Source organism: Felis catus, chromosome A2, assembly GCF_018350175.1.
Source record: "Felis catus isolate Fca126 chromosome A2, F.catus_Fca126_mat1.0, whole genome shotgun sequence".
Taxonomy (NCBI): Eukaryota; Metazoa; Chordata; class Mammalia; order Carnivora; family Felidae; genus Felis; species Felis catus.
The window spans coordinates 14,971,291-14,994,239 of NC_058369.1; the positions used below are offsets into that span (position 1 = coordinate 14,971,291).

The 22,949-nt window shown below is 52.0% G+C and overlaps 2 protein-coding genes and 1 long non-coding RNA gene across 11 annotated transcripts in view; all 3 read left to right on the forward strand.

Moving 5' to 3' along the window:
* EXOSC7 (exosome component 7) overlaps positions 1 to 5,987 on the forward strand; it is a 47,261-nt gene extending 41,274 nt beyond the window's left edge. For 2 of the 9 annotated variants that reach the window (XR_006591909.1, XR_006591901.1), the window contains 2 exons: positions 3,811 to 3,918; positions 4,787 to 5,987. Coding sequence is in view for 1 of the 9 variants with exons in the window: in XM_045049010.1 (XP_044904945.1) it covers positions 3,811 to 3,840 (30 nt within the window). In the remaining 8 variants the exon portion in view is untranslated. Of the gene's footprint in view, positions 1 to 3,810 lie in introns of all 9 variants that reach the window. The other 7 variants (XR_006591912.1, XR_006591907.1, XM_045049010.1 and 4 more) reach the window with 5 other exon arrangements.
* A 2,027-nt stretch (positions 5,988 to 8,014) lies between these two features.
* CLEC3B (C-type lectin domain family 3 member B) lies at positions 8,015 to 15,741 on the forward strand. The gene is made up of 3 exons (XM_003982138.6): positions 8,015 to 8,244; positions 12,114 to 12,212; positions 15,248 to 15,741. The coding sequence occupies exons 1-3, from the start codon at positions 8,136 to 8,138 to the stop codon at positions 15,646 to 15,648; spliced, it is 609 nt and encodes a 202-aa protein (XP_003982187.1). The 5' UTR covers positions 8,015 to 8,135; the 3' UTR covers positions 15,649 to 15,741.
* Positions 15,742 to 16,005: 264 nt separating this feature from the next.
* On the forward strand, positions 16,006 to 20,171 carry LOC109495124. The gene is made up of 2 exons (XR_002150344.3): positions 16,006 to 16,748; positions 19,073 to 20,171. It is a non-coding gene; the product is annotated as an uncharacterized LOC109495124 (long non-coding RNA).
* Positions 20,172 to 22,949: the final 2,778 nt, after the last annotated feature.

Below are 22,949 nucleotides of genomic sequence, written 5' to 3' on the forward strand. Positions count from 1 at the left end.
AGTAGACAGCATGCAAGAACAGATGGGAAATGTAAGCACAGAGCTGGAAATCCTAAGAAAGAACCAAAAAGAATTGCTAGGGATAAAAATGCTGTAACAGAAATGAAGAATGCCTTACAGGTTTATCTGCAGGCTGGACATGGCAGAGGAAAGAATCTGTGAGCCTGAGGATATATCAATAGAAACCTCCCAAAATGAAAAGCAAAGAGGACAAATACTTGAGAAACAGAATGGAATATCAAGGGATGTAGGACAACGATAAAAGGTGTAACATAGGCATGATGGAAATACCAGAAAAAGAGGGAAAGGAACAGTAGAAATATTTGAGACAGTAATGACCGAAGATTTCTCCCAAATTAATGTCAGACACCAAACCACAAATCCTTCAGTCAACTGGGTATAAAGAACCTGTATAGACTACTTCATCAACAGCTGAATATACATTTTTCCCAAGCCCGCATGGAACATTCGCCAAGATAGACCACATTCTGGGCCATAACACACACCTTAACAAATGTAAAAGCATAGAAGTCACACAACGTTCTGCTGTCAGACCACAACGGAATTAAACGAGAAATCAATTACAGAAAGATAGCTGGGAAGTCCCCAAATACTCGGGGATTAAACAACACACTTCTAAGTAACACATGGGCCAAAGAAGAAATCTCACTTAATCTCAAGTGAAATTAAAAAAATATTTTGAACTAAATGAAGATGTAAGCACAACTTATCAAAATTTGTGGGATGCAGCTAAAGCAGGGCTTAGAGGGAAAGTTATAGCAATTGAATGCATATTATTAGAAAAGAAGAAAGATCCAAAATCAGTCAGCTAAGCTTCCATCTTAGAAAAAGAAAAGCAGATTAAGCCCAAAGTTAGCAGAAGAAGAGAAATAACAAGAATGAGAGCAGAAATCAGTGGAATTGAAAACAGGAAATCAATAGAGAAAACTAATGAAACCAAAAGTTGTTTGTTTGTTTTTTTTTAATTCCAGAGAAGGGAGAGATCAGAAGCGATCAGGCCATCATCAGCCATTTTCTTCCCTGGGGATATTTGCAGGTTCTGCCCGTGCACTAAGGATCAGATTTGGTGCACATAGAAGGATCCTAATGGGAGGCGGGTGGGAGAAACCAGCAAAACCTGGCAAGATTATGCAGGGCTAGGGTGATGATTTGGAAGCCTCATGATCCCTAATAACACAGCCAGGTTTACATTTGTTGAATTCTTAGGCTATCTGGGGAGGCAGGGACTTTTAGTAAGGTAGATTGAAATCTGTTGTATCCTATAGAGCTAATCAGGTTTTCTGTTTCTTCTTGTGTATGCTTTCATAGCCAAGATTATAACTGGGCTGAGCATGCCTAGTTGATCCTTCGCAAATTTACAAATCAGATGATTTACTGTCTCGCCCCTGGACTGGACAGAATAAAGGGAGGGACAGATGCCATTGAGCCCTGAGGACCATGTGCCTTCTCAGACCAGTCCTCCTCTTCCCACACCTTTGCAAGTCGCCAGCCTGCCTCACACCTGGGGTCTGCGTGTGTCCTTGCAAGGATCCCATGTGTAGGTGGGAGAGAGATTATTGTCCCATTTTACGGACGAGGAATCTGGGTCTTGAATAACTTGCCCCAAAGGTTGCAAGTGCCAGATGTCTGAGCTGGGTTTGAAATCCAGGACGCCAGTGCTCTCTCTTCATTGGGCCATTGTTGACCTTTAGAGACAAGACAACCAAGGAACGTGAGCCCCCTAAGAGCCAAGAACTTGGCTAGGTGGTGTCTCGCCTCTCCCAGTGTTGTGTGCCCCAGGGCCTGGCAATACTGGTTGAATGCATGACAGCACCAGGCCAACCAGGTTTGAAAAGGAACAAATGACTGTCCTGATGAGAGGGTCCTGGAGGCCAAGGTTATACGCCATTTGTCTTTGGTTTTGACGAAGGGCCGAGACTGCCTTTGCGATATTTTTGGAGGTGCGTACCCTTCATGCTCTTACCTTTGAAGAGAGTCTGGAAAGTTCTCTGCCTCCACAGGCGGGCCACATTTCTGTTGATACAGGGCCAGCGAAACTAAAAGGAAACAGCTGTGCAGGACGAGGGTAGGGGGTGGGGGATGGCTCCATGTTGGGCCAGAAGTTTTCGTGGTGTTTGGGCTGACATGGGTGGGGTGGCCAGGGTTCGTTTTATATAACTGAGACTTCCAACAACTTTGGAGATGGAAAAAAACCAAAAACCAAAAAACCTTACTTAAAAACAAAAATATGCCCTTTAGAGCTCTCCTGGGTTTTCTGCCTCTGGGCTTTGTTATCAAGATCATTCTTTGTTCAGGGAAATTGGCACGAAAAGATTAGACCCGGAAGGCCGTGTGTTGGTGCATGGACATGTCCCAGGGGAGGGAGGCGGACACTCGTGAACATTAGCACGACTCTCCTGGCTGAAACCATCCCCGACTTGCTCTTCCGGCTGGCCGAGGCCTCACAGCCAGGGCCAGCAGAGGAGGTCTTTCATTCTGGGAGAATCGAATCCATCAATTCCACCAGGGCTGTCCGAGAGTCCATCACAGGTGACCACAATGGTGGGCCTCACTGGCCAGGGACAGCGGGCGGTGGACAAGGGGAGCCGGATATTTTAATGGCTGTGAGCTCGACATTGGCAACAAATGAGGCACGGCTGCTGCAGAGACCCCATGAGTCCGTGTCTTTTTGAACAGTGACCATTCTGACCACAGGCAGGCCCCTCGAGAACATGTATTGCTCTGGGAGCTGAACCATAATGAAAACAAGTAACAAGCAGAATTCTGTCGAAAGGTGATTTTCCAGAAGGTTAAAAAAGGTCCAGGAACCATATTGTAGAGGAAGATGGGAGCAAAAGGAAAAAAAAACACCGAGAAGGGTCACAATGGCCAGTTGTAGGTATTTGCTGGCCTCTTCCGGGATTGCTCCCCTGCCTCACTGCAGGGGAACTTCACAACAAGCCGAGACTCTGATGATGGACGAGCTGCTTTGCAGAGTAGTGAGCTGCCCATCCCAGGAGGGGTTTAAGCGAGTCCAGGGAGTCTGAGAGGGTCAATGGAAAGGGGCATCCCTCATTAAGACACCAGACTGCATCTTCCAACCTGCTTTTTAACTCAGAGGCTGAGAGACAGTGCGCCGCTTGTATTTTCTGAGGCCCACCGAAGCAATTAAAAAATGATGAAATGTCAAAATAGGTTTACAAAAATAGTGATGTATGTTAAATGTTTGCCGTTAACGATACCGCCCTTCTAACACAGACAACCATGCACGGCAAATGCTGTTCACAAGACGGGACTCCCTTTTAAAGCATCATTCTGGGGCACCTGGGTGGCGCAGTCGGTTAAGTGTCCCGACTTCAGCCAGGTCACGATCTCGCGGTCCGTGAGTTCGAGCCCCGCGTCGGGCTCTGGGCCGATGGCTCAGGGCCTGGAGCCTGCTTCCGATTCTGTGTCTCCCTCTCTCTCTGCCCCTCCCCCATTCATGCTCTGTCTCTCTCTGTCCCAAAAATAAATAAACGTTGAAAAAAAAATTAAAAAAATAAAATAAAATAAAGCATCATTCTGATGGGGTGCCTGGGTGGCTCAGGCGGTTGAGGAGCCGACTCCTGATTTCAGCTCACGTCATGATCTCACGGTCTGTGAGTTGAAGCCCTGCCATCAGGCTCTGTGCCGCCAGCTCAGAGCCTAGAGCCTGTTTCGGATTCCGTGTCTCCCTCTCTCTCTGCCCCTACCCGGCTCCCATTCTCTTTCTCAAAAATAAATAGACATTAAAAACAATTTTAAGTGTGCGATGAACTTGTCTTCTCTTAGGGCTGTGGGTGCATCTCCAGGGCTGCGTAGACCCTCCTTGGGAGACATGCCAAGCCTACACCTGGGGAGACCCCAAGGCAAAAGACACCTTCCCTGTCGCGATGTTATGTAAGTCATTTTACTTGACTTAACTTTTTAAAAGTTTAGAGAGAGAGAGAATGAGCAGGGGAGGGGCAGAGAGAGAGGGAGAGAGAGAATCCCCAGCAGGCTCCACACTGTCAGGGCAGAGCCTGATACGGGGCTCAAACTCACCAACCATGAGATCATGACCTGAGCCAAAACCAAGAGTTGGATGCTTAACCGACTGAGCCACCCAGGCGCCCCTCCATAAGTCATTTTAACAGCACACTGACTCCCAGTTGCTTGCAGAGGGGCTCCGTGTATTGCACACACACATGCACACACACCGACGAAAAGTTGCAGGGTGAAAAAAAAAACAGATACTGCTCACCACTTACTAGAAAACTCTCTAAGCAAGCCTCCTTCCTGGAGAACAGAGAGTTCACCTGCCAGGTTACCTAGGAGAGAGTCACACTCCCCCATTAGCCTCGCTTGGGGGCGCTAAAGCTGGACAGAGGCTGAATGTGTCTCTGCTACATCCCCCGGCCCCGGTCTGTGTCCAAAGTTTAAGGTTGGCTCGAGCAGCGCTTTGAGGTCTGCCCTGTCTACATCTGCGGCTTTATTCCTTCCCCATCCCCACCCCGATTAGTGTTCAGGATGGAGAATGTGCAGGGTTCTGTCCACCAGGAGCCCTGTCCACATTTCTTCCTCCTGTCCCCTCCCCTTCCCTCTGTGGTCCCCCCCCCCTCAGCTGGGGGCTGCCTTCCTTCCCACCCCCCGCGCCCCACCCCATTAGGTGCCCTGGGAGACCCCAGCGTAGTCCCTCAGTCCCAATGGCACAGCGGGCCCCTCATATTGAACCCCCGATGCCCAGGCACATCACGGAGGGAATGAGGGACTAATGGGACGCTAACAGTTCCAGCCGTGTCCTGGCACAGCGTGGCTCCTGTGTGGCTCCTGCGTGACAAGACACGGAGCAAGGGGCTCCAGTTTTCTGAATTGCCACGGCAGAGCTTTTCTGGGGCCTCCTCCCCAGTATACCTAGGGCAAGGCCTCTACAGCCAAGCTCATGGTGAACGTGGTACCTCTGGCTGCCCCGTGTTTGGAACAAACTCCTTCCATTTCCCTGCGGCCGAAGAACCAAGGTGAGAAAACCAGGACAGCAAAGGAGTTAGTAAGAGAAAAAAAGATCAGTCGTTTTCTTTTGCCCGGTGCTACCCACCCAGAGTTCCAGGAAGCAAGGCTCCCTTTTGGACTGGGTGCTCCGTGGCCCCAACTTGTCTCCCCGAGGGCCCAGCTGCACCTCTAAAATCCTCTCCCGCCCTGAGCACAGGAGATGCGGAGCACGGTGTCACCAAAGGGTCCCCCAGTGCTTGCTGCCTGCCCCCGGCTCCCGCCCTGGGCCACCACACAGTCCCTGGGGCCAGCCCCGCCAAAATCTGATGGGGTTAAGGCAGACTCCCTGGAAGAAAAGCCCAAATTACATAGTACTGTGTTTTCTTTTTGAACAATCTTAAGCTCACAGAAAATCGTCAATTCCAGCAGGAAGACCATTTGCCCCCTTAGTCGTTTGTAAGTTGTCAGCCCGATGCCCCATCACTGGCTTCATCCGACAGTGTGTGTCTCCTCCAGGCAAGGCCACTGAATCCGTCCTACGGAATCACAGCGCACCGTCCAATTCGGGACAGCAGCAGGGACACGTCACAGCCACGTGCCGCTCGGGTTTCTCTGACTGGTTCGGTGGCACCCTTGCGAGCGGAAGGGGCCAGAATCCCAGGCTGCGTCTGCTGTTCTGTGCCTTCAGTCTCCTTCAGTCCGAGACGGTTCCTCAATCACAGTCTGGCCAGTTTTAAAGAGCACAGTTTTGCAGAAGGCCGCTCGGTTGGGTCCGTGTGATGTTTCTTTGGCAGGAATCTCCTGGACATGGGGGTGGGGGTGGGGGTCTGCGTGCTTTCCGTCTGCCCCTCGATCCCTGATGCTTTTACTCTGCTCACTTGACGAAGGTTGGTGGCGGCCAGGCTCCTTCCCCGTGCGCTTTCTCTTTTTCTCTTGGTAAGCGATAAGTATTTTGTGGCCAAGTAATTTGAGTCTATGAATAGAGCCTGTTCTTCATCAGATTTGCAGTGGATTCATTTGCTTATTTACGTCTGTGGGTGCTCAGCTCTCCTACTCCGTGTTGCTATGGCTCTTTTGCTGACTTTCGGCCCCCCGGAAGCTCCCCCGAGCTGCCTCCCTGTGCTGCTGGCACGTTCCCATCATTCCTTAAGCACTTTCCTGCTATCTGACCAAACAAGTTGTTCTGGGCTCCTTTTTGACTTTCCCTGCCCCAGCCCTGGAATCAGGCCTGTCTCCCAGGTGCTCTGGTGGCTTTTCGTGGGAGGCTGTGTTTTGAAGCCAGTACTTGGAGGCTAGGAGGGCTCGAGGCCTTGGAGGAGGGGTCCCTGCTCCACGGCCCTCCAGGGATGGCTAGGGAACAGATGTGCACATTTCCATCTAAACGTACGGGTTAAAGACCCAGATGGATTAAAGACCTCAGCGTCAACAAGGAAAGGTATCTTAAGAAAATGTGGGGCACCTGGGTAGCCCAGTCGGCTCAGCAGCCAACTTTGGCTCAGGTCATGATCTCGCAGTTTGTGGGTCCGAGCCCCATGTCGGGCTCTGTGTTGACAGCTCGGAGCCTGGAGCCTGCTTCGGATTCTATGTCTCCCTCTCTGTCTGCCCCTCCCCCACTCATGCTCTGTCTCTCTGTCTATCTGTCTCTCCCTCCGTCAAAAATAAATAAACATTAAAAAAATAAAAAAAAAACCCTTCTGTTAAATGTATGGGTTCGTCTTTATATGTTGAAGTCCACCCTGACACATCCATAGCTTTGAATTTCATCCTACACCATACAATTCATTCTCGTTGTCTCTGTCTCCATAGTTGTACTTCTCTGATCATGAGAAACCTGGTTCCCGTTGTCTTTGATAGATGTGCTTATTCGACGGGTGCCCCTGTATGTACCCTACCTCTCAATCCCTGCCACCCCCACCTCCTGTGCAGGATCCCCTCCTCCCCTGGCTTGGACTCCACGCAGGGCCTCTGCTCCCATCCCCCATGCCCCTCTGCACCCTGCAGGGCCAGGATATTCTTTTCTCCCCGATCCCTCTCTGGGGCACCACACCTTCCACTCTCCCCCCTGGGGCCACCTCTGCTTCAGGACGGGATGGTCAAGAAACAGAATGTGAAGAAAGGAGAGGACTTCCTCATATTCTTAACCAAAAACGCACCAAGCGTCTAGGGACAGAACTGCAAAATAATCACAACAAACATTCTTTTTTGTTTTGTTTTGTTTTTTTAAAGTTTATTTCTTTATTTTGCAAGGCGGGTGGGGAAGGGCAGAGAAAGAGGGAGAGAGAGAGAATCCCAAGCAGGCTCTGCACTGTCAGCCCAGAGCCCGAGTCGGGGCTTGAACTCACGACCTGAGCCGAAATCAAGAGTTGAATGCTTTTTTTTTTTTTTTAAGTTTATTTATTTATTTTGAGGGAGAGAGAACACACGAGTGGGGTAGGGGCAGAGACAGAGGGAGAGAAAGAATCTCAAGCAGGCCCCCCACCAGCAGTGCAGAGCCCGATGCGGGGCTCAGTCCCACGAACCACGAGATCGTGACCTGAGCCATCACCAAGAGTCGGATGCTTAACTGACTGAGCCGTCCAGGCGCCCCGATCATAACAAACATTCTACGCAATCAGGCACTCAGCCCCAGGCCACGCTGGAAAGAGGCCTCCAGAACTGGTAAGTTTTGGAGTCCCCCCCCCCCATTTGGGTTCAAACACCGGCACTGCCCCTGCATAGCTGGGGCAGGTTCCTTCACCTCTCTGGGCCTCAGTTTCCTCAACTAGAAACTGGGGAGATGACAGTACCTCCCTCGTGTTGCCAGTACGAGCCCTCCGTGAGCTAATGCCAGGGGAGCACACGACCCTGCACTTGCCCAAGGTAACTGCTCCGCAGATGTGAGCTCTGACAAGTATCGTGTCTTTTTCAGAATCCTAGAAAATAGGGATTCTGTTTTAGAAGGCAGGGCCAGGACACCGGGTGGGTGTTCCCTGGGCAGCGCGGCTCTCCCAGGCCTTCCTTTTTTGCAGGCTTTTTTTTTTTCTTTCTTGGCACGCCCGCAGCCAAGTCTGGGAGGGTTTCCTGGACAGAAGTCCCTGTGGCCGCTGCCTTAAGACGTGCGGGCTGGGCCGCGGCCGCCACTGCTCTCCGACCCAGGCCAGTGCAGCAGCATGGAGCTGTGGGGGGCCTACCTGCTCCTCTGCCTCTTCTCCCTCCTGACCCAGGTCACCACCGAGCCGCCAACCCCCAAGGTCAAGAAGGCTGCAAACGTCAGGAAAGGTAAGGAGGGGGACAGGGCGCCTCCCCCATCTTCCAGGGAGCCGATCACCCTGTCCTTTTCTGCTTTCCTCCCCACCTTCATTTTCCTTCTTCATAAGTCCCGGGAACCTTAGTGAGGTACGCTTGGAGCCCGGGGAGACTTCTCCAATACTGGGGGCGGTTGTCAGCATCGTAAGCATCGTTGACTCTCAGATTGGGAAAGAACCTTCCAGATCACCTAAACTGACACCCACTCCCCACCCCCGCCCCAAATTCGTTGAAGAAATCAAACCTTTGGTCTGGCAGTGCCAGTGGGCTCTACTTTGTGATCTCCGAAACTGCGGTCACTCAGCTCGAAGATGGGGAGCGTGGCATTTGCTGAAAGGCTTCTGGTTAGGATCTCATGATCCCAAACATGCAAGTGCTGAGCCCAGTGCCTGGCGCGTGGGATATACTTTAGGTGCAGGGGGGGAATAAAAGGACCAAGTTAATTCTCTGTGTGATAGTGCATCTCACAGCCTTGAGGAAATAAAAATGTGCAACCCCCAACGAGGACACCAGAACACGGGTTCGTGTTCCTTCTGTTGCCTCTGGGTTTGGGGTATCTTTGGGTCGCCTTGGCTGCTGCACGGCCTGCCCTTGGAGCCCTGCCTGTGGTGAGGTCACCCCAGGCTGTGTTGAGACAACATTAGTGAAATGCCATGGCAATGAACCGGGCTGTCACCCCCATAGGGCTCAGAGGCTCCGAGAGAGAGAGAGTTCCAGGGGATGAGATTGTGGATTTAGGCAGAGAAACAGACAGGCTGGAGCCAAGAGCATGGAAAAGGCAAGGCAAGGGGGCGTGGGCCACATTCCGGCCCCTCTCTGAGCCTCCTCTGTAAACGACAGCTGCCCATTGGCCAGGGACTGGTGGAGTGTGGAAAGGTGCCTTGGGACAGTGGAGACCCACAGGGCTGTGGCTCAGTTGGCGAAGCATTTGACTCTTTTTTTTACGTTTCTTTATATTTGAGAGAGAGAGAGAGAGAGAGAGAGGGGTGGGGGGGAGGGGCAGAGAGAGAGGGAGACACAGAATCCGAAGCAGGCTCCAGGCTCCGAGCTATCAGCACAGAGCCCAACTCGGGGTTTGAACTCATGAACCGAGAGACCATGACCTGAGCTGAAGTTGGAGACTTAACCAACTGAGTCATCCAGGCGCCCTAAGCATCTGACTCTTGACTTCAGCTCAGGTCATGATTGCACGGTTTGTGGGTTCGAGCCCCGTGTCAGTCTCTGCGCTGACAGTGCAGAGCCTGCTTGGACTTTTCCCTTTCCCTCTCTCTCTGCCCCTCCCCTGCACTCTCTCTTTGTCTCGCAAAATAAATAGACATTTTTTAAAAGTTCAAAACAGAATGGATACCCTGCTGGCATTTATTTTGAAAAGCAGATTTATATACACGTACACATTTACTTTTATATGGGTAGAATTTTTCTGGAAGGCTCCACAAGAGTTAGTGACAGTGATTACCTCTGGGAAGAAAAACTGGGTAGCTGACAGCAATCTCAGTTGGAAAGGCGACTGATATTTTGAACGGTTTGGGTTTTTATTTTTTTTTATTTTTTATTTTTTTTCAACGTTTTTTATTTATTTTTATTTTGGGGACAGAGAGAGACAGAGCATGAACGGGGGAGAGTCAGAGAGAGGGAGACACAGAATTGGAAACAGGTTCCAGGCTCCGAGCCATCAGCCCAGAGCCTGACGCGGGGCTCGAACTCACAGACCGCGAGATCGTGACCTGGCTGAAGTCGGACGCTTAACCGACTGCGCCACCCAGGCGCCCCGGTTTGGGTTTTTAAAAAGTTATATGCAGATATTACCTTCTACAAAATTGTCAGTAAAAAGAGAAGAGTCAATACCCTGCATGGTTGTGTCCATGAGCATTGGCTAAAACTGCCACGTAGAGATCTTTGTAAAGGACACACAGTTCCAAAGGCAAATTATAGAATTTTTACATGTGGAAAGAGTTGCTGATTTCTCAACCACCAAAGATTTAGTATTTATTTAATCACGTGAACCATGTGTTCTGTCATTTGAGAAAGGAGGTCAGACCAGATGATGCCTTGGCCCTCTCCAGCTGTCGCCCTCGAACCCTGGCCCCAGGTGGTCTCTGTGGCGGCCCCTGGAGGCCCTGGACCCTGGAGGCCTGCAGAACAGCTGACAGTGACCACAGCCCCGGCCTCTCCCTGAGCCCCGCTTCAGTGTTCTGACTCACCCTGGTTTTTCTTCCTTCCACCGATTGCCCACATACACAGCAAATGCTTCCGGAATGCTTCTCCACGGGGGCCAAGACATGTGCTGAGCATCCTGACAAAGGATCGCCAGCCTGCTCTTAAGGTGCAAATTGGAGCAAAAACCTTGGTGGTTCTCACTCGGGCACCAGCGCCATCTGGGGGCGGGGGAATACATTACAGTCCAGGAGCCTGGGCCCCACCCCTGGAAATGCTGGATGCAGGGTGGGAGGGGAGGAGGCGGGAGGCATCTGTGTCTTCCCCAAATCTCCAGTGCTTCCAAGGAGCCGCCAGGATTGAGGATCCCAGGAACGAGTGAACCGGCCGAGGCCCAGCAGGAAGCACACATAACCCCACCAGGCTAGTCTGCCAGCCTCAAACCCTCCCTTTTATTGCCTTGCTCATCTGGGTGTTATTTTCCTCATATTTAATAAGTTACATCACTAAATTCTGCACATACAAGTATGTTTCTTGCTCACATTTGTTTCCTGCGATTCCCCTGCAAAAGCCTCTTATGGGTGGACAAAGGCTCTGACCTCATCGCTCGTGACCTTGGACTTTATGCAGGCACAGCTAAATGGACCACGGAAGTGCTTCCCCACCCTCTACCCCAAGCCCTGCAGCCTTTCCTGAAGCCCCTGGGATTTCAGTAAGACCAGGGTCCACCCACAGAGCCTTCATCCTACACACACACACACACACACACACACACACACACCGGAAGATACTTCCCACCTGCCCCTGCCGGCCCACGCATAACCAGCTCCCAACGGGCCTTTGTGCTCAGGATGGCTCAGGTCAGGAACCTACTCATGTGCTGTCACAAGGGTGGGGAAGGCCCAGCTTGGAGCCCGGTGGACCTGGGTTCGGGCCAGCCCTGCCTGCTGCTGGCTCTGAGATCTTAGGCGAGTTGCTTCCTCCTGGCTTCAGTTTGCTGTTTGTGATGCAGTGCGGTGCGATAGAAGAGAGACGCATTACCCGGGTCAGTAGGGTTGATTTAAGAGGCAAGCACTGTTCACACCCTTTGTTTCTCTTAGGCTCTAGTCTTCAGAGGTGGGGCCGTTAGCATCCCATTTCGCAGATAAGGAAACTGACTTCGGAGAGACTGAGCAACTCACCCCAGGCTGCTCACAGCCTTGTGACCTCAGAGCCCACGCACCTGTGCTGTCACACTCAGCCCCCAGGCTGGAGCGTGTGCCCTGCTGGGCCGTGTCCTGCTGCTCCAGCCTAGGGGGGTGAACTTGGCAGGGCTCAAGGGCATCTGGCTCTGCTTCCTATGCTTTGTTCTCCTCTGGAGCTGGGAGCAGCGTTGGGCGTGCACCCCCAGCCCCTGCCAACCCTGACCCCATCTGAACCCCAGCAATATTCCTAAACAAATGTACAGGTCTCACTTAAGGAGGAGCAAGTGAAGGATGGGTCCCCTCCCCCCAGCAGATGGAAAATCACAGTGACTTAGGCTACCACCAACGGGGACAGAGAGAAAGTAGTCCAAGATATCAAGGTCTAGGGGTGTCTTTTCCTTTGTCCCCTTGTGGTGGATACAGGTAGCGTTTATCCCACGCCATCCTTGCCGGCCCGCATCCTTAACTGCCTTCCTCACGGGTCTGTGATTGTCTCCATCCTAGATGTCGTGAGCCCAAAGATGTTTGAGGAGCTTAAGAGCCAGCTGGACAACCTGGCCCAGGAGGTGGCCCTGCTGAAGGAACAACAGGCCCTGCAGACAGGTGAGTGTGGATGACAGCCTCTCCGGGCAGGTGTGGGCCAGAGGAGGGCTCAGGCGGCAGCCAGCAGTGTGCCTGCGGCCAGTACCGGGGCCCCGGCTGTAGGCCAAGAACCGAGGGGCTCAGGGAACCCCCTCCTCGGCCCGCTTCCTCTTGGGCAGGTCCCCGGACGTGTGTGCAAACGGGAATGTTCTCAAAGGACAAAAACTCTCCCCCAGGAAGTGCATTGCCACCCACCGGAATCGTGGCCCCAGGAGCACTGTGGAGCCAGCCAGCAGCCTTCCTAAAGAGCTCCCAGAGGACCGTCCCCTCAGCCAGCCCCACAGCCCTAAGGGGCAGTTGGCTTGCCTCCCCTGCGTGTCAGCAAATTTGCTGAAGCTGTCACTCTTGATCATCGTAATGATGCTGAGGCAGGGTTTATCACAGCCATTTTAAGGAAACCTAGGGGCGGCCGGGTGGCTCCGTTGGTTGAGCAGCTGACTCTTGATTCCGAGTCAGATCATGACCTCACGGTTTGTGGGTTCAAGCCCCGCCTCGTGCTGACCGTGTGGAGGCTGCTTGGGATTCTCTCCCTCTGCTAGTCCTGTTCTCACTCTCTCTCCAAATAAATAAGTAAATAAATTAAAAAAATGAATATGGGGAAACCAAGGCAGAGACAGGTCCTGTTCCTTGCCCACACTCACCTGGCCGGTTAGTACAGATTAGGGTCTGAATGCAAGCAGCCTGCGCAGGCTGGGTGGGAGGAAGGGTGGGTTTTGGTCTGCCTGGCCCTGCGCCAACCAGACAAGCCAGGATGGACCCCGTCACACAGCCCCAGAGCCCGGGGGCGAGGTCAGGGCTCTGCCACCTGCCCCAGCTCTACCTGGGCCACCTAGTCTCTCTCTCTCAACCACGTTCCTTTCATAGCGGCTCAGACTCGCCTACTCCTTTGCGACCTTGCCCCAGAGAACCAGGCTAATGGTAATAGATTACGCTTACAACGTGAGTTTGCTGCACGCCTGGCACTGTTCCAAGTGCTTTCTGTACGTGAACTCCTTCTCCGCAGAAAAGCCACGTAGCGGGGCTTATGACTAGGACCCCGCCTCCATTTTCCACCAAGAAGCTGAGTGTCTTGCCAACTGTCAGACGGAGCAGAGTCTCGCTCTTAGCTCTGCTCCGCTGCCTCTCAGGTTCTCATCTGGGAATCACCTTCGTCCCTTCTTAGGAAATCTGCCAACCTCCCTGTGCTCACAGCCACCCTCTCACTTAGGGTGACCGAGGTGCATCCAGCTCCTGAGCCTTGGATCTCCCCTCCCCTCCTGCGTCCTCGGAGACCTCCAGATCCTTCTCACTGGGCGGGTTTGCGCACGCTTCCTCCCACCAAGATCTTTCCTTTCAGCCTCCACACTGGCCATCCTTCTGGCCCTCTGAAGTGCCACGCTCTGTTCCTTCTACCACAGGGCCTTTGCCCATGCTGTTTCGGCAGCTTGAATTGCTCTCCCAAGATCCACCTAATACGTGCTTCTGGCATCACTGTCTCAGGACTCTCTCGTCCCTTGTCTCAATCAGTCTCCTCGGTTATCATCCTCACAAAATGATGTTCTTTCCTGCATCACATTTACTGCAGTTTGTAATGATATATTCATTGGTTGATTTACGTCTGCCTCCTTTGCTAGATGATAAGCCCCAGGGACACAGGGACCATGTTTGCACTTGACGACCTTATCTCTTCCACCAACTTGCCCAACATAGTGCCTGCCACATATCAGCATTCAGCAAATTTCTAAAAAGAATTTTTTTTAATGTTTCTTTATTTTTGAGAAGGGGTGGGGAAGGACAGGGAGAGAGGGAGACACAGAATCTGAAGCAGGCTCCAGGCTCTGAGGTGTCAGCACAGGGCCCAACGCGGGGCTCGAACCCACAAACTGTGAGATCCTGACCTGAGCCAAGGTCAGATGTCCAACCGACTGAGCCACCCCCGCCCTCAGCACTCACTAAATTTCTGAAGAGAAATGATTTTCTTCAACCAGCTTAACATAGCAGCTGGGGTCAGGGAGTTCTAGAAAGGGAAGGGTCTACCATGTTTTGGCTTGCAGTAATAGAACACCTCATAGTAGATTAAACAAAAAGGGAGTCTGAAAGAGGGTAGCTGTTGAGTTTTTGTTCAGAAGCTTTGCCTCACGGCCCCAAGATGGCTGCTCCAATTCCAGGCATCGTGAGTGCATTTTGAAGCAAGATGGAGAAAGAATGGACCAGCCATTTACCAGGAGAATGGAGGTCTTCTATTCCCATCTTGCTGATTAGAGCTCTATCGCAGGACCACCAGTAGCTTCATTACAAGAAGGAAGCTTTTCCAGCCTCCGTAGTCGAGGCAGACAAGAGAGAGAGGAGTTGGGAACCGATGTTGGTTGGATCAGCCGTTGTTGGTGGCAGTATCCGGGAACACCGAGGGAATGTTCCCAGTGAGCACAGTGCCATTCTGGGTGTCGGTTTCCTCCTCAGTACAGTGGGAGGTGCGTGGGCAGATTGCACAACAGGCCCTAAGTCTCTCTCTCTCATGTCTAAGCTTTGTGCTTGGACAAAGTCCGTGTAACCCGTGTGCCACTTGCCCCCTGAGGTGAGGATGTGGTGGGGACTTCCTGGCACAAAGCCTCTGACATATGGCAGTCCAAACACCGCCCCCACCCCATGCCTGCTGATTCCTAGGAGGTTCACGGCCTCCCAAGCTGATAGGGCCTTCCAGAATTCTCCCGCTTCGGGCAGAGATGTCCCCGCCTTTACACTCCCGCGTGCCCCAGGCCTTGGAGGTGGCACCCAGGAAGGGCCCTGACCTTGAGCTAGGGGCTGTCTGCAGCTGAAGGGCTAGCCTTACCACCTCTGGCATGGGGACGAGGGCTCTGCATCGGTGTCCGTCACGGCACCCCTTCTGGCCTGGGGGCCCTCCAGGGCCATGGGGGTGGCCGGGCGGGAACCGCAGGAGAGTGGGCCTGGCCCTGGAGGTCGGCCTTGGGCTCGGGAACCTGCAGACCTTGGGTGATGGCCATCTCTGCCCCCTGCAGTCTGCCTGAAGGGCACCAAGGTGCACATGAAGTGCTTCCTGGCCTTCACCCAGGCGAAGACCTTCCACGAGGCGAGCGAGGACTGCATCTCACGCGGGGGCACGCTGGGCACCCCGCAGACGGGCTCGGAGAACGACGCCCTCTACGAGTACCTGCGCCAGAGCGTGGGCGCCGAGGCCGAGATCTGGCTGGGCCTCAACGACATGGCGGCCGAGGGCGCCTGGGTGGACATGACCGGCGGCCACATCGCCTACAAGAACTGGGAGACGGAGATCACGGCGCAGCCCGACGGCGGTAAGGTCGAGAACTGCGCCGCCCTGTCCGGCGCGGCCAACGGCAAGTGGTTCGACAAGCGCTGCCGGGACAAGCTGCCCTACATCTGCCAGTTCGCCATCGTGTAGCCAACGGCGGGCGGGGGAGGGGGGCGGTGCGGGGACCGGGGCGCCCAGCCCGGATCCCCGGTCGGTGGTGCAAATAAAGTCGGTGCCTCTGGACCCGGAGTGGCTGTGTCTGTGTTGGGCCCACCGGGCTAGGAGCTCCGGAGAGGTGGGGGGAGGGGAGGAGGAGGGTGGGGGGAGGGGAGGAGGAGGGTGGGGGAAGGAAGGAGGAGGGACGAGGGGAAGAAGGGAGGATGGGAGGGGAGTAGAGGAGGGGGAGGAGGGGGAGGGGAAAGTATAAAGAAGGGAGGAGAAAGGAGGAGGGGCGAGGGGAGGGGCAGAGGGGGAGAGGAGAGGAGAGGGAAGGTGAGCTGGACACACGGTTCACACCACCAAGGGTTTCTCTGCAGGAGGATGGAAAATGAGGGGAGACTTCGATTCCCCCCCCCCCCCCGACTGCCTCTTTTCTTTGCGTAACATTTTCTCGTTTAATTTCCTACTTACTGAAAAGTTGCAAAAATTCCCAGGTCCCCCTCCTCCCCATCTTCCAAAAATTAACATTTCCCCATATTTGCTTTATCCTTTTATCTTTTTCTGGACCATTTGGCAGTAAAGTGCAGACATGATTCCCCTTGACCCCTAAATGCTTCCGGGTATTTACTTCCTGAGAACAAGGGCATTTTCTTACATAAGCACAGCACCGTTATCAAAGTCGGGAAATTGACGCTGGCGCAATGTTGCTGTCTAGCTTACTGCCCTGATTCCGATGTCCAGGCTTCCTTTTGGAAACTCCACTTCCACGTGCTGGAATCCAGCATCCCCTCCCCAGCTCCAGAAAAGGGGAGACCCCCCCACCCCCTGCAATCCTTCCCGCTGTGGATCCATTTCTGGGATGCCCCGACATCTGAGTCCTGCTGAGGACTGAGGGGTTGGGGTGGGGGATGAGAGAGGAGGGTCCCCGCAAGATAATTTGCATTCCTGTCCTCCCCCAGCACACCCTGGGGGCCGATTTTTGCCAATACTGCCTGACTGGTGTATCTCCTCCTTCCCACTCCTTACAGGAAGCTCCAGGCTAGCAATGACACCCACCACTTGCTGAGCCCACCGGAGTACAGGAATTTTAAGTATGTTGCTTTATTTAATCTTATCCCCCCAGGACGGGATGTGCTATTATTCCCATTTTGCAGAAAAGGAAGCTGAAGCTCAGGGAAGTTAAGTGACTTCCCTTGGGGTCACCCAGCGAGTAAACGGCAGAGCCAGGATTTAACCCAGGGCTGATTCCAAAGGCCTTGGCCTTTCCACCACCGCTGTGATGTCTGTTTGCTCCATGTACTGGAACCTTCTGGAAATAAAACAATAGAAAAGTGGTGCAGTGACCCCCCCTCCCCCCCAAAGGCTACTGGCCAGCTCCTGGTGTGACCTCCCTAGGGGACACCTCCCTAGGGGAAGTCTTCCTTGTCCCATCAGTCCTGGTATCATTCCACAGTCTGGACGTCCACACCACCTTTTTCTCCCTGGCGGTTTTTTAGTGTATCTTGCCTTCAGGAATGAATTGATAACAGTTTGATTTGCTGCATGGCAGGAGGGTGGGCTGGGGGAGGTAGCTTATAGTGATCGGTGTGCGTACTTCATGTCAGTCAATCTGCTAGGCACTGACACGGGAAGCCTCTTGTGTAATTCAGTAATTATGGGAAGAGGTAATACAATCCAGTTGTGGAGACAGGCTCAGAAGGCTGATGCCATTTGTTCAAATGCAAAGCTGAGACAAATCTAGGCCTTGCAGCCCTGAGTTTTGGGCTCTTTTTACCCCACTCAGCTGCAGGATGCAAGTGACCAGGGTTTTTTTTTCAGAGTTCCTGACGCGGGTGGCTGCCCGCAAGAGGGCACCATGCCTCTGCGTGTGAGCACGGGTCCTAGTGGAGAGGTGTCACCCGGGTGCCTCTTGGGCAGGCAGCCAGCACTTCCCGCCTCCAGCAGCAGGTGGCAGTATGGCCAAGAGAATCGTTGTGCATCGCTAATAGGGCCACAGATGCTCTAACATTTGGAAAAACGGAGACCAGTGGATGGCAAACTGGGGTACACCTGTCCCAGGATCTTGTTTTTTTTAAGTTTACTTTGTTTTTGAGAGAGCGTGAGCGAGCAGAGGAGGGGCAGAGAGAGAGGGGGACAGAGGATCTGAAGCGGGCTCTGCGCCACGTGGGGCTCGAACTCACACATGGTGAGATCGTGACCTGAGCTGAAGTCTGATGTGTAACTGACTGAGCCACTCAGGCGCCCTTTTCTTGTTTTTATTTTAATTTTTGGCACTCTGTGTTTTTGGACTGTTGTGTTATGGACCGTTTGGCACTCATTTTGAGTATCACGTTGAAATATGAGTTATCATGATTACTAAGGTTGTTTTTGTGTTTTGTTTTGTTTTGTTTTGGGTGCTTCCTTAAATTTTGTACCCCCGGGTGGCTGCTCCACACGGTGCTTTACTCACCTCACTAGTCCTGGCCCCGGCTCAGAGGTACAAACTTTGGAGAATCTTCCAAGGTGTATGTAAGCAAGGATAGGAATTTGGGGTTTAGGACTTCAACTTCTCCTGGAAAGAAATGTCCTAATATTCCCCTGGAACTGATATTGAGGCCTCTTGTGCAATCGGCCTTTATTCTCTTCCTCATGCTGTGTTGCCTGGCGTGTAAGAAGCTTTGGGGATGCCGAACAAACGGACAATTTGAACTACTGGTCGGGCCGGTGGCTCTCAACCCTGGCCAGACATTAGAACCGCCTGCCCGGGCTGTACGCCGGACCAATTAAATCCGAATCTCCGGGGAGCGGGCCCAAGCACTGGAGTATTTGAAGCCTTCCAGGCAATTCAAAACAATAGCGGTTGAGAACTGCTCACTTTGGGAAGCCAGCTACCTATGAGGTTAGGATTTTGGAAACAGCCCAACAGCCCCAGAACATCTTCCTCTTTGGTCTGCCTCGGTCTGAATCTCCTAGCATTCTAAGCCTAATGCACGCTAATCAGGATTGGCCAAAAGAAGTCTGGTTACTGTTTTATATTGATTTTGACAGGATGCAGAGGCTCAACTTGAAGGAGTTAGTAGAAGTTAATTTCACTAGAAAGTAGACATGGTTATCCAGCTGGAATTAGACTTCGTTGCATATAATGAAAAATCCCAAATAACAGGGCCTTAAGACAGAAATCTGGAGGCAGATCGTCCAATGCTGATATGGCATCTCTAAGGTCACAGGGTATTCAAGGTTCCCTTTATTTTTTCCATTCAACCATTATAGTGTCTACTTTCTGTCTTTGGGGTCACCTCATGGTCCATGATGGCGGCTGAAGTGCCAGCCATTATTACCCATATTCCAGGCATCGAGTAAAAGACAATGGAGAATGGGCAAGAGAGTTCCAGTCAGCTCCCTTTAAGGACTCTTCTCTTTTCCTTATGTTTCATAGGCCAGAACTTTGTCAAATGCCTATCTGCAAGAAAAGAGGAAAAGTACAACCCTTTAGGTAGGTACCTTCACTCTCCAAATAAAACCAAATGTCTTTAAGGAAGAAGGGGTAAATGGTAGGTAACTAGCCGTTTGGAGTTGTAGTATGGAGCCATTGCAGACCCAAAGCCTGACCGTGGGAGGGAACTAGAAACTAGGAGGCCAAATTAAGTGATTTTGAAGAAGAAATGATTTGTTCATCTTGTTCCCCCAAACTTGCTGCTGTGGGTCTTCCGACTTGTTTTTAGTTGGGCATCTGGGTCAAGCCCTAGGAATTTCAACAAATTCCTAGTTCCTAAGCACAGCCATCTCAGCCTCAGTTTGGGGTCAGTGGTCTCCCAGGGCAGCCGTCTTCCTGAAGAGCCCAGACCAAGAAAGGTGTAACCCCCAGGTGCTTCCTGCCTGCCCTTACCTGGGTGGTAGAATCAGTGATTGCCCGTCTGGGGTCAAAAGCCACAGGGCATACCTTGGCTGACCCTGGCTGCATTCTGTCTGTGAAGCTTTCTCTTTCACTCCCCTGGAGAGTTCGTTGCACACTGTATCACTTACGGTCCCAGCAGGAAGCCGAATCCAATTCAGGCAGTAAGAAGGATTGTAACGAAAGGCCTATGGGAGGCCCTCGTTTTGCACCGTTCTGACAGATATGAATTTCAATTATGGATAATTTCAATTATTTTAAATGACGCCGGTCCCACAGCAAAATGGTTCCAATCTCCATTCCACTGGTGTATTATTCACTCTGAGCAATTGTCTCAAGCTTCAACGTAAGGTGTAGTTGGACTGCTGGCTCTTCAGACCGGAAATCACTATGTGAACAGCAGGTACGCTGTGTGATCGGTGACCAATCATGTCACCTCTTTCAAGACAGACAGCAAAGTATTCAGTCGTGTTGCCTCCTGTCTCCCACTGATGAACCCAGGGGACATTGTGCAAAGACGGAGACCTGAAACAGGGAACTGGCCAATGATGATGAAAATGCAGCCCAGCAATGAACCCTAATAATGCAGCAGAGAAATCTGAATATAGACCGGGGAGGGGGCGTGGTTAGAGAAGAAACAGCTGATGGAGGAGTGACCCCGCTGCCTTTGGAGACTCCGTATGGGGCTGGAGGAACTTAGGGAAGGTCAACTTGTAATACGTAAGTAAGAAAGTGAAGAACTGATGATGTCCCTGAAGAAGTGATGCCAGCAAAGTTCACGTGAGGGGAACTCTTGGGGGTATTTTGTGACTTTAATAGTAAGCAAGATGGGGACGCCGGGGTGGCTCAGTCCGTTGGACGTCCAACTTCAACTCAGGTCATGATCTCACCCGTTTGAGTTCGAACCGACAGCTCAGAGCCTGGAGCCTGCTTCAGGTTCTGTGTCTCCCTCTCTCTGCTCCACCCCTGCTTGCGCTCTGTCTCTCAAAATTGATTTAAAAAAAATTTTTTTAAATAGTAAGAAAGATAGGGGCACCTGGGTGGTTCAGTTGGTTAAGCGTCTGACTCTCTTGATGGCACGGTTTCATGAGGTCGAGCCCTGGGTCAGGTTACATGCTGACAGTGCAGAGCCTGCTTGGGATTTTGTCTTCCTTTCTCTCTGCCCCTCCCCACCCCTCTCTCTCTCAAAATAAACTTAATTAAAAAAAAATTGCAAGATAAATGCTGGAAGCTGATCCAAACTTAGAAAGCAGTGTGACAATTTGCCGAAGCACAGAAAAGATGCCCACTCTATAGCAAGATTAGCCGGCGGGGAGAAACATGCAAGGCACTGTTCAAATTCCTCCTGGCAAGACTTTTCCGAGGAAATACTTTCTCAGTGCCGGGGGTGATTCAAACTGTTGTATTTAATATTTGTGCCTTTTCTCTTACCAGCAGCAAGAGGGTTTTAATGTGTTCACGAACTTTTTGATAGGTGGATCGTAATTCACTCCATTGATCACGAAGGTTGTTTTGCACAATTGCAGCTTGCTTGGGCATTTTTACAGTCCCACGACCAGTGGATGACGTGAGGACTCCTGTATTTACAGAGATATGGGCATTCTCAGCAAGTAAGCTCCCTGGCCACAGCAGGAAGCACCCTGTGGGGCAGAAGGATCAGCAGCGGGGGCTTGGGGGCCAGATAGTGCTTCCTGGGAACCACTGAGCAGGAGCACATGGGAAGAGAGCTCTGTGCAGGGGGACACAACCACAGCCAGGAAATGCAGCCCGGAGCACAGAGGGGAGACTGGGAGAACTAGCCAAACACCTGCCTGTGCCCACCCTCTCAGCTTGACAGTGTGCTTCTTGCTCACTGGGTGAACCCCACTGAAAAGCAGCTAACAGTACTGGGTCTAGGCAATGCGGTCTGCTCAGACTCCCGGGGCACAGGACAGGGGAGAGGTGGGTGGAGCCTGGACAGGGGCGTAAGTACATCGAACATGTGCTGTTATTTTTATGTCCATGCCCTGCAGTCAAGGAGGAAGTCACCTGCACCTCTGGTGCTCAGTGCTACCACCTCAGTAAGGACGAAGTGAACAGATCTGGGAATCCAGGTTTCCATTTTTTTCAATGTGTCCCGGAATTCCCTCGAGGCTGCTGGTCACATTGGCTGGGACGTAAAACAGAAAACACTCAGGGTCAATGGGAAGGAGAAAAAGCAAAGTCCGTGTTTTTCAGCCAGTGTTTAGAAGAACCATTTCTGTTGAGAGTCCCCCAAACGCAGATGTTAAGCGAGACAGGCTGGGAAAGTTTCGAATTACCTTCTAAATACAACTGACAGAATGTCAGGGCAGGCAGGCCTGGGTACAGCTCTCAGAGGTTACTGCATATAAAGCATAGTGCTGGGGGGGGGGGTGGATCAGGTTTGCAAGCATTTTACTCTCTGATATGAGTTGCTGTAACTTACATAAGGCATTTCATGCGTTTTAGTTACAGCTTTGGAAATCTATAGGGGGGTCTGCGGCATTCATTAAACAAAAAGTTGCTATTTAAATAGAAAAGCAGTCTAGCCTTCTGCAGGATGCTGGGTCTCTCTCACACGGTCTTGTGTTAGGTCTTTTGCTGCCCACAGCTCCATTGCTCTGAGCTGATTCGGGGCTGCATCTCTATCCAGGAGGTCCCAGGCTCTGGAGGTCTCCCCACTAGGCCCACGTGGCTAGTTTCTTTGTGAGAGGGTAGAGAGGATCGGCAAGGGAGAGTTCTTCACCTTCGGTACTGACATTTGAGGCCAGATGAGCCTTTGCTGTACAGGCGCTGCTGTGTGCACACGGCAGGATGTTTAAGGAGCTCCCTGACATCTGCCCACCAGCCACTCCACTGTGACAGCCCAAATGTCTGCAGACATTGCCACATGTCCCCTGGGGGAAGGCAAAAATCACCCCCTGCCCCCCACTGAGAAGTTGGGGAGCCGTAGATACCTGAGAAGCCCTCACAAAAAAGAGCCGTGCAAAAAATAATTGAGGCAGACCTTGTTTGAGGTATCAGATTCCATGGCTTATGAAGAAACCGTATTTCCCACGCCAAAGTTCAGCACACGTGACTTAACAGAGGCTTAAAAAACAACCTTCTTCTGTGAATTTATTTCTTCACCAGTAGTACACAGGTTGTATCACATTTGTGTAGGGTTTTCTGTTTTTTTTTCCCTCTCTTCTCTTTCCCCCCTTCATCCTGCCGGCCATTCCCCTCAATAAATCTCTTGCATGTCTAATCCCATCCTGGTGCCCGCTTCTGGGGGCACTTAAACTGGTTCCATGGCTCAAAATAAGCGAACTGCCCACTGAAGAAATGTATGGCCCCCTGGGGAGGGGGTTGGCCCAGATGTCTACAAGAGAGCCCCAGCCTCGGCTGCTGCCCCCCAGGGACAGGAGGCCAGTCTTTCCCT

Excerpts from the sequence above, each read along its gene's own strand:
- CLEC3B (XM_003982138.6), top strand. The coding sequence starts at position 8,136 with ATGGAGCTGTGGGGGGCCTACCTGCTCCTCTGCCTCTTCTCCCTCCTG. Across the intron at positions 8,245-12,113 it reads GGCTGCAAACGTCAGGAAAG|ATGTCGTGAGCCCAAAGATG; the intron begins GTAAGGAGGGGG and ends TCTCCATCCTAG. Across the intron at positions 12,213-15,247 it reads ACAACAGGCCCTGCAGACAG|TCTGCCTGAAGGGCACCAAG; the intron begins GTGAGTGTGGAT and ends TGCCCCCTGCAG.